We start from the raw sequence: 10,535 nt of genomic DNA on the forward strand, positions 1-10,535 counted from the left end.
TTTAATTTTGATGTATTGTTAGTGTAAAATATTTTACATAATCATATATACTTATATCAGTTTTTTTATAAAAAAATGGTTATTTTTACCATGTACTTGTAAAACAATTAAATTCTTATTTTTAAACTCAAAAATATTGGGCAACTTTAATTTAAATAGCAAAAATAACAAAAGTGTGATTATCACACATTTTGTAAGACGTGAAGTTTATTTATGTTATGTATATAAGCAACTGAATTAAAGGAAAAATAGGAGGGATAACATTTCTTTTTCCCTTATTATGTTCAAGGAGCCGGTGGAAACCTTATTAATTAAGTTTAGTGAACAAGTTCGTGAACTAATTGTTTTCGATTAATAAAATTGCTTATATTCCTCTCATTTATAACTTTTAAAAAATTTTATCTTTAATTTATTTTAAATTTTTTTGTATTAACTAATGTTAACTTTATCTATTTAAAAAAAAATAAATTATTTTTTATAAAAATACCCTTTAATAAAAATTTTATTTTTTTTTGTCATTAAATTTTACTTAATAAAATATTTTTTAATAAAATATTTTTTTAAAAATTAATAATTAAATTATTTTTTTTAAGATACCTTTCAATAATTTTTTAATTATTAAGTTTTAGTATCTAACAAGTGAGAAAAATGGTATTTTCTCAACAAATAATTAATAGAGTTAATAACAATGACAACATATTTGAAAAAACAAAAAAAAAAGGGGGAATGAATAGGCAATTTGGCACATGATGAATGGCCCCCACTTTTTTACGTGGGTAGGAAAATGCATGGTCAAGATACCCTTAATTAGGTCATGTGCATGTGCCCATCATTAAATCGAAGGAAGGAGGAAATGCATGCCCACCCTAAGTTATTTCGTTTTTAGCAGCTAATCACATGCCCAATATTTGACTCTCTTTTTTTCCAAAAATATATATAAGTATTTTTTTTTTTAGAAGTTTAATTTTGATAAACTAATAAAAAAAATATTTTATACAGTTATATAATTATATTCGTATTGTTTGATGATTATTCACGTAATCAATGTAAGTATAGTTATTTTTAGGGTTAAGTACGATTTTAGTTTCTAACGTAGAGGCCGAAAGTTTATTTTGTCTCTAACTTTTTTTTCGCTACAAAATAGTCCCCAAAGTTCAGTTTGTTTAAAAATCGTCATTCGGACGAAAATACTCTTCTCCCTTCTTCTCCAAAATCAACCAGAAGCAGAACCACCACCCTTTCCCTTTCTTCCCTAAAATCAACCAGAAGCTGAACCACCACCACCTCTCTTACTCCCACCAAAATATCAATAATCAGATTCAAGATTATTCAAATGCAAAAACTAACAACATCAAATTCAACACACAACAACAATAAAATAAAATAAATAACAGATGCAGAAAAAGAAAAAGAAAAAGCAGATCCAGATGCAAAAGAAGCAGATGCAGAAGAAACAGATGCAGATGCAGAAGAAAAAGCAAATTCAAATGCAGAAGCAGAATCGGAGTCGAAGCAGAAGCAGAAGCAAAAGCAGAAGCTGACTGACGGTAGCAGCGAAGCAGTGGCGGACTGGCGGAGAGGGAGGAAGAGCAGAAACGGCGAGCGACGCGTGAGTGGTGGCGGCGGCGCCGAACGCGGATTTCCCTTCCAATTCCTTCCGATCTCACTCTTCTCCCTTGGCTTTCTCCTCTCTTGCTGTCTGTTTCCCCTTCCGATCACAGGCGGCGGTGCGACGGTGCAGCGGTGCGGTGGTCCCTTCCCCCTTCTTCCCTCCCCTCCCCTCGGATTCTCTTTCTTCCCCTCCCCCCACCTCCGATTCTCTTTCTCCCTCTCGTGGCCTTTTGGCCCCTTTTTTTTTCTTTTTTATTTTATTTTATAATTTTTTAATGAGGGTAATTTGGTAATAAAAATTAAAAAATTGGTAAAAATGACGATTTTAAACTAAATTGAAACCTTTGGGACCATTTTGTAGCAGAAAAATAGGTCAGGAACGAAATAAAATTTTTAACTTTTACGTTAGGGACCAAAATCGTATTTAACCCTTATTTTTACTGATGTAACGTTATATAATAAGATGCACGTGACAATACATTAAAATTAAATTCATAGTTTCAGACCAATTTTGGTATACATATATATAAATTCGGTTCTAATAATATATGAAAAATCATCATGTCTTATTCAATTCAAAATTATTTGGTACCTCTATTTGATCAATTTCATGTTTACCGGTATACGGGAATGTTATTTACCATAGAGTCCATGTTAAGAAATTATTTGCAAATTCAAATTGAGCTATTGAATGCGTAGGTCATGTTTTGAAAAAATATTTGCAACTATACATATAATAGACACACACATGTATCTCTTTCAGTAATAAGCTCTGTAATACTACATATTTTCTCGGTCATTTTCATTATGAAAGTGACATTAGGCTTGAATGATGAAAAGGAATAGAGATAAATAAAACAACATACCTTTTTAATTAAATTACAAAAATGATATTTGATTGATATATATGCTTTTCTTTATCCCCACAATACCCCAATTCCTCCACGTTGTCGGTTTTTGTAAATGGTATATGTACATCTCTTTTTTAAAAGATCATTTTTTCTTAAAAAAAGATGTTTTTCATCTAATAAATAAACAAAAAAACACTTTTATATCGTTATATCCAAATATAATTGATAAATAAAAAAATTTTTTTACATAAAATATACAAACATAAAATTACTTTTACTTTTTCATAAGATCTTTTTAAAAAAGATAACTCAAAAATTTTTTTTTTAGACCCAAACAAACTCGTAATCAAATTAAACGTTGTGAAAGTGTGAAACCACGGGTGGAGCCGTTAGTTTGCAAATTACAATGAAGATAAGAAGAAGAAGAAACACACGAGGGTTTGAAAAAGTAAAGTAATAGCTGCAAGATGGAAAAATCAGCCAAGGGTATATTGGTATTTTCAGCTGCACAATTAAACTAATTTTTTGAAAATAACGATGTCAGACAATGAAAACCCTGAAGAATACGTTGCTGCTACTTAATATGAAAACCAAATAATTAGAAAATAATTAACATTAACTGATAAGTGATAACAGTTTAAAATCCTATTATAGCTGCTGTTTATGTGATTCAGATTCAGATTGAGATTGCATTCCTTCACTTTCAAGGATCCCGTAATGCAACAGTTAGTGTTCTCTAAATAACAAAAAGAGAAATCATTCATCAGCACACACAGCTTTCTTTTTCATTCTGAAAAAGTGGCTCCTTTTTGACAGTTGGTGAGTCATTGAGTGTCAGGACCAGCACACCACATTGTAATTCTCAGAACCCATCATCTCCTATAGAGATTTGAGAGATAGAAGAAGAGTGAGTGATTCAGGTGTTAGAGAGAGAGAGAGAGAATGGGGTAATGGTGTTCCCGTTGCTGGATTCCAGTGCTATTTTGTGGGGGTGTGGTTTGGTCCGAAAATGGATTAAAGTTAGGTTCTTTTTGTGATTTTCTTAATGCCCATTTGCTTAGTTTTTTTTATGATTCTCTGTCTCTTCTGAGTGCTTGCTAGCTCCAAGTTCATTACACTTGGTAAGTTCCTGATCTCGTTCTAGCTCTATTTCAAGTTTCCATTTTTACTGAGATTGACCATTGTTTTGCTCGTGAACTCTTCTTCTTCTTCTTCTTCTTTTTTATTATTTTTTTTCTCTATGTCACTATTACTTGCTTTTTCCGTGCTTGGACCTTTTTCTTTTCACACTCCTCCACATCCTCCTCTTGTTCTTCTTCCTCCTCTTCTTCTTATTATGTACATCTTCATGTTCTGGATGGTATGCATTGTTACTTCATTTGCAAAACTTTGTATTCTGTCATACCAATGCATTTCTATCACTTTGGCACCTTTTTTCTTTATATTATTATTATTACTATTTATTGTAAACTCTTCCTTCCGTGGCTCACCTTGTGAGTGGTTTTTGCAGTTCACCTTCAGGATCTCTTGGTTTCTACCTCGTACTGGTTTGGCCTTCAAAAGAAAGAGAACAGGTGTGAAATATTTTCCAGATTTTTTTAATATTTTAAAGATTATGCTCCAAATGTTCTTTGATTTAAGGAGGGTGGTGGTGTTTTCTGATGTCTGATTTTTCTGTTCACATTTTTGAGCTGTCTTTTCCTTTTTCCCCCCTTTTATTATTTGTGCAGCTGCTTCTGATTTTAAATTGTGGGAGCTTATAAAACAATAAGCTGTACATGGATTAAGATACTGGAGCTGTATCCAATTCACCAGGTAAATACAGCAGCCATGTTTAATGAGTTTCTGAGTTTCTTATAAGTTAAACCATCGGAGTACTTCATGAATTTGGGCTATTTTTCTAAAATGTGCTGCATATATTTAATGATTGGATGTAAGGTAAAAGAAGAGGGAAATATACCTAAAGAATCTCCAACTAGATCAACTGTGGAGGGTGGAAATCTATAGACTGTTAGTCTGGCCTGGATCCATTATCAGGCTTTCGCCAAATCAAAACCAGCTGTGCTCTTGTTCTTGGCAGGAGTCATGGCATCATTGTTACATTCCGAGTCCAGACGTTTGTATTCTTGGTGGTGGGATAGTCACATTAGTCCAAAGAATTCCAAATGGCTTCAGGAAAACCTTACAGGTTTGTTGTCTTCTATATATTGGTATTTACCATTGTGCTAGAGGAACCTCAAATTAAAATTAGGATGTGTTTGCTGCAATTGTGAATTTGAGATCACATTTGTGGTCCATACAATTAGTTCTCTCATACCCACTAGTCGGATAACTTCTGTAACCTTTAACTGACACTCTTAACTGTTTTTTATAGACATGGATGCCAAAGTCAAAGCAATGATCAAGCTTATCGAAGAGGATGCGGATTCATTTGCAAGGAGGGCAGAAATGTACTATAAGAAGCGCCCAGAACTCATGAAATTAGTTGAGGAGTTCTACCGAGCATATCGTGCATTGGCAGAGAGGTATGATCATGCGACGGGGGAGCTACGCCATGCCCATAAGACCATGGCAGAAGCATTCCCTAACCAAGCACCTTACTTGTTAAACGATGATTCACCATGTGGTCCTTCTGGCCCTGAGGGTGAACCACGAACACCAGAAATGCATCATCCTATTTGTGCATTCTTAGGGCCAGATGGTGTAAGCAGAAAGGGTCTAAAGCAGCTGAATGAGCTTCTTGGGTTCTCTCAGTTATCTGCTGAAAAGCAGAATCTGAAGACAGAGAGCCATTCTGAGTCTGAGCATGCAGGGGGAGAAGAAAATGAAGTTCAAAACTTGAGGGAAGCCCTGGCTGAAATACAGTCTGATAAGGATTCCATCTTGCTTCAGTATCAGAAGAGTTTGGAGAAGTTATCCGAAATGGAAAAAGAGCTTCATGAGGCTCAAGAAGATGCTGGAGGACTTGATGATCGAGCAACCAAAGCTGAGATTGAAATCAAAATATTAAAGGAAGCTCTGTCTGAGTTAAAAGCTGAGAAGGATGCTGGTTTAGTTCAGTACAATCAGTGTCTGGAAAAGGTAGCTTGCTTGGAAATTACATTGTCTCTGGCCCAGAAAGATGCAAAGGGGCATGATGAGAGAGCTGCTAAAGCAGAAACCGAAGCAGAAAATCTAAAGCAGGAACTTGGCATATTGGAGGCTGAGAAGGATGCTTGTTTTTATCAATATAATAAATGCCTTGAAAAGATTTCTGTCTTGGAGGCTAAGATAACACTTGCTGAGGAGAATAGCAGGATGCTGAATGAGCAAATTGAAAGAGCAGAAATGGAAGCTAAATCTCTGAGGAAAAGTCTTGCTGAACTGAATGAAGAGAAAGAAGCTGTAGCTTTTCTGTACAAGCAGTGCTTGGAGAAGATATCTACAATGGGGAGTGAAATTCTGCATGCCCATGAAACTTCTGATCGATTGAATAGAGAAATTGAAATCGGGGCTGAAAAACTAAGGACTGCTGAAGAGCATTGTGGTATGTTGGAAAAATCAAACCGATCTCTTCAGCTGGAGGCTGACAACCTGGTGCAGAAAATTTCTGTAAAAGACCAAAAGCTTTTAGAGAAGCAAGCCGAGTTAGAGAGGCTACAGAGTGTGATGCATGAAGAGCATTCTCGCTTCCTTCAAATTGAATCTACTCTGCAAACTCTGGAGAAGTCATATTCTCAATCACAAGAGGAGCAAAGATCTCTTGCCTTGGAGCTTAAACATGGCCTTCAGCTTTTGGAGGACTTGGAGCTTTCCAAACAAGGTTATAGGGAAGAAATGCAACAGATTGTTGAAGAAAACAGGACACTGAATAAACTTAATTTCTCTTCCACTACGTTGTTAAAAAACCAGCAAATCGAAATTTTCAAGTTGAAGGACATCAAAGAGAATCTCGAGCGAGAGTTTGCTGTAAAAGTTGAAGAAAGCAACGCCCTCCAGCGTGAATCTCATCACATAAAGGATCAAATCCAGGGCTTGAGTAGTAGATATCAGGCAATACTGGAAGAATTATGGTCTGTAGGCTTGAATCCCAACTGTTTTGCGGCATCTGTGAAGGACTTACAAAATGAGAACTTGAAGCTAAAGGAGGTTTGCAAAATGGAACAAGAAGAGAAAGAAGCCCTCCATGAAAGATCAAAGGACATGGATAAAATTTTGAGGGAAAATGTCAATTTGGAATGTTCCTTGTCAAGCTTGAATGTGGAGCTAGATGGATTGAGGAATACGGTGAAGAAATTTCAGGAATCTTGCCATGCTCTTCAGGAAGAAAAATCCATTCTTGTGTCTGAGAAATCATCTCTACTGTCACAGTTACAAATTATCACTGAAAGTATGCAGAAGCTGTTGGAGAAAAATGCCTTGCTGGAGAAGTCCCTCTGTGATGCAAAGATTGAGCTTGAGGGTTTGAGGGCTAAATCAAGTAGCATGGAGGAATTGTGCAATTCACTGAATAATGAGAAGGCGAATCTTCTAAATGAAAGAAGCATCCTGGTATCTCAATTAGAGAATGTTGAAGCAAGACTCGGTAGCCTCGAGAAAAGGTTTACAAAATTAGAAGAGCAGTATTCTGATATGGAGAAAGACAAAGAAAGCAGAGTCATCCAAGTAGCAGACCTTCATGCATTGCTTGTGAAGCAAAAGGAAAAGCATTCTAATGATAAACATGAAAATGAAGCTCGATTAGAAAATTTGGAGAAGGTTGTCCTTCAGCTGCGAGAAGAATATCGGTTGGGGAAAAGGGACTTTGAAGAAGAACTTGATAAAGCTGTAAATGCTCAGGTTGAGATGTTTATTTTGCAAAAGTGCATTGAAGACTTAGAGCAGAAGAACTTTGGTTTATTAGTTGAATGCCAAAAGCATGTTGAGGCATCAAAGTTTTCTGATAAACTAATCTCGGAGTTGGAGGGTGAAAACCTTATGCAGCAGATGGAGGTAGAGTACTTGTTAGATGAAATTAGAAAGTTCAAAAAGGGGATTTATCAAGTGTTAGGGGCTTTTCAGGTTGATCCAGATGGGGGGCATAGCAAAGGGATCAAGCAAGAGGATGCGCTGATATTCCATATTTTGAATAACATTGAGGGCTTGAAAGGTTCTCTTGTTAAAAGCCAAGAGGAGAAGCAGCGGCTACTTGTAGAGAGTTCTGTCTTCCTAACTTTAATCTCAGAACAACAATGTGAGGGAGTAGAATTGGAGTTGATAAAAAAAAATCTGGAGGAAGAGTTTGAGAACACGAGAGAGCAGCATGCAGAGTTGCAGAAAGATAAGCTTGAACTTCTGGAGCTGAACAACCAACTGAGTTCTGAAGTGACCAAGGGAGAGGAAAGGGAGAATACATTAAAGTCCAAATTGGAGGCTCTACTTCTTGAGATGGAAGACATGCAGAGAACGAAGTTGATGTTTCAGGAAGAAAATTCTAAAGTACTTGAGGAAAAAAGTGTGCTGCTTAAGAGTGTTTTGGAGCTCAAAGATGCAAAATCTGCTGCTGAAGCTGAAAACGGCGAAATCCTTCGTGAAGCACTGGCTCTGAAAAATCTCACTTCAGTTTATGAAAGCTTTGTCGCTGAGAAGGTCTTGGAACTAAAAGAACTAGCTGAGCATGTCCGCAATCTGCGGCATATGAACAGTGATCTCAAAGATGAGCTTGTTGTGCTAAAGGACAAGTTTGAGGTGAAAGAAGCAGAGCATGTTTATCTGAAAGAGTCAGTTGAGAGGAAGGACACATTTCTGAATGAAGCCGATGACAAAATTGATTGTTTAACTCAACAAATTGAACGTTCAGAATATCTCCTTGAGAAGAAAGAAACAGAGTTGTTAGAAATGGAGGAAAGGCTAAAGGATGCAGAGATGTTGAATGCAGAGTTTTGCAAAAATGTTGAGACCTTAAAGATGGAACAAGAAGAATCAAGTCTGGTCAACGAAAATCTAGAGAAGCAGATCCTTGAACTATCACAAGGGTGCTTGTTGCACAAAAAGGAAATTGAACAACTTACTGAAGAAAATAGAAGTTTGCTGTCAGAGATGAGATTATTACGTGATGAAGTTGAACAACACAGGGCTAGGGAGGAAACATTGAACTCAGAGCTTATGGATAAAACAAATGAATTTGCACTTTGGGAGGCTGAAGCTGCTACATTCTATTTTGATCTTCAGATTTCGTCCATAAGCGAAGCATTGTTGGAAAACAAAGTCAATGAGCTTACTGGAGTTTGCTCACGGCTTGAAAATGAAAGTTCTGCGAAAAGCTTGGAGATTGAACAGATGACTGAGAGAGTCAATCTACTGGAAACTGAAGTTGGAGGATTGAAGGGGCAGTTATCTGCATATATTCCAGTCATTAGTTCTTTGAAAGAGGATTTTGCTTCTTTAGAGCATACTGCCCTTGTTCAAATCAACAAAACTTGTGATATCGGCAATCAAGAGCAAAAGGTTAGTATTAAGTTTAAACTTGTTATTCTGCTTCTGTTTTTATACTTCTTCATTTTCCACTTGCTATAAATGAGCTTAGGCTGGTGACAAGAATTCTACTTTTTTGTCCAGGATGTAGTAATTGAGACCTGTGTTGAAGAATATAGCGATCAAAACATGCCTGAAGATAGTACTGTGATGCCAGATGGGGTTTCAGATTTGCTGAGCATGAAAGCAAGGATTAGAGCAGTTGAAAGGGCAATGTTGGAAGAAATTGAGAGACGAATCAAAGAGGAAGATCAAACCACAAAAGTAGATGCCAGAGCTCATCTGACTGAAGTGACAGAAGATTCAAGGGACTACAGAAAATTGGAGAAGGAGCTCAAGGATAACCTCAACTTATGGAGAACAAAATCTGAGAATGGATCATTGATGAAAGACATTCCTCTTGATCACATCTCTGATAATCCAGCCTCTAAGAAAAGCAGGAGAGATAATAGTGGTGGAACGGATGATCAGATGCTTGAATTATGGGAAGCTGCAGAGGAGGATGGCGACGATAATTCAATGGTTAATGAAGCAACAAAACAGAGTTCTGCTCCAGCAGAAGATATCATTTTGTACCATCCATCGGATCATTCTGGAAAATTCCAAAACACTTCTTCTGAATTGGATGTAGAAAGGGAGTTGGGTATTGACAAGCTCCAGCTGTCAAGAAGTATAAAAGAGAGAACTCAAGATGGCAAGAGGAGAAAGATATTGGAGAAGCTCAATTCAAATGCACAAAAACTAACCGTTCTTAAGATGAATGTGCTGGATTTGAAGACGAAAATGGAGGCAGTGAAGGGAATTAAGAAGGGAAATGATGCCGAATGCGACACAGTCAAGAGACAGATCGAAGATGTTGAAGGGGCTGTCCTGAAATTATCAGATACTAATGATCAGCTCATGAAGGATCTCGAAGAGAGCACCCCGTCTTTAAACAAGGTGGTGTCAGCTGAAGCAGAAAAGAGTAGACAAACCCAGAGAAAGAGAGTAGCAGAGCAGGCACGAAGAGATTCCCAAGAGATCGGACAGTTGCAGTTCGAGGTGCAGAACATCCAATATGTTATGCTGAAATTAGGTGATGAAAAGAAGAGCAAAGGGAAAAGCAGATTCTCAGGGAAAACAGTGGTGTTGTTGAGGGACTTCATTCGCAGTGGCAAGAAAAGCAGCAGCAAAAAGCACAAAAAAGGATGCTTTTGTGGATGCTCAAAGCCTTCAACAACTGAGTAAGCCAGAAAATCTAGTTTCAGTATATTGTAAGTAAGTAATTAATTAAGCATAACTAGCATATTTTAGCTAGTACATGTGTAAGCTTTATCATAAATTAAGGTGTTATTAGAGACTTTTAACTTATCATAGAAACCTGTCTCAGATATTTATCTTTTAGCTTCCTAAAGGATCCATGTTAAGTGCCATTTTTGCAAAGAAAGGAGCTTCCCTGTTATGTTATAGAGCATGCACTCTACAAGACCATATCTATCACTTTTTCTTCGGCATTATTGAGTTGTGATCATGTAACTATAAGCTTGTTTTTATGTACTCAGATAGCATCAGAGATGAATTGGAATAATGGCATTATGGCAA

The 10,535-nt window shown here is 36.7% G+C and overlaps 1 protein-coding gene across 3 annotated transcripts; it reads left to right on the forward strand.

The window, feature by feature from the left end:
- On the forward strand, positions 3,052–10,535 carry LOC107617386 (protein NETWORKED 1A). Of its 3 annotated transcripts, XR_002353864.1 has the most exons (7): positions 3,052–3,583; positions 3,973–4,036; positions 4,193–4,277; positions 4,401–4,650; positions 4,837–8,927; positions 9,039–10,327; positions 10,367–10,535. XR_002353864.1 is itself a non-coding variant. In XM_016319145.2 (6 exons), exons 4-6 carry the CDS (start codon positions 4,548–4,550, stop codon positions 10,179–10,181), a joined length of 5,337 nt encoding a protein of 1,778 aa, XP_016174631.1. In that variant the 5' UTR covers positions 3,052–3,583; positions 3,973–4,036; positions 4,193–4,277; positions 4,401–4,547; the 3' UTR covers positions 10,182–10,518. The 3 variants fall into 3 exon arrangements, 2 of the variants coding, with proteins under 2 accessions (XP_016174631.1, XP_020966899.1); XM_016319145.2 differs by having other exon boundaries at positions 9,039–10,518; XM_021111240.1 differs by lacking the exon at positions 3,052–3,583 and adding an exon at positions 3,614–3,822 and having other exon boundaries at positions 9,039–10,518.

This window comes from Arachis ipaensis, chromosome B09 (genome assembly GCF_000816755.2).
Source record: "Arachis ipaensis cultivar K30076 chromosome B09, Araip1.1, whole genome shotgun sequence".
In the NCBI taxonomy this organism is placed as follows: domain Eukaryota; kingdom Viridiplantae; phylum Streptophyta; class Magnoliopsida; order Fabales; family Fabaceae; genus Arachis; species Arachis ipaensis.

Coding starts and splice junctions, on each gene's coding strand:
- LOC107617386 (XM_016319145.2), top strand. CDS start 4,548: ATGGCATCATTGTTACATTCCGAGTCCAGACGTTTGTATTCTTGGTGG. Junction 4,651..4,836: donor GCTTCAGGAAAACCTTACAG/GTTTGTTGTCTT, acceptor TGTTTTTTATAG/ACATGGATGCCAAAGTCAAA. Junction 8,928..9,038: donor TCGGCAATCAAGAGCAAAAG/GTTAGTATTAAG, acceptor TTTTTTGTCCAG/GATGTAGTAATTGAGACCTG.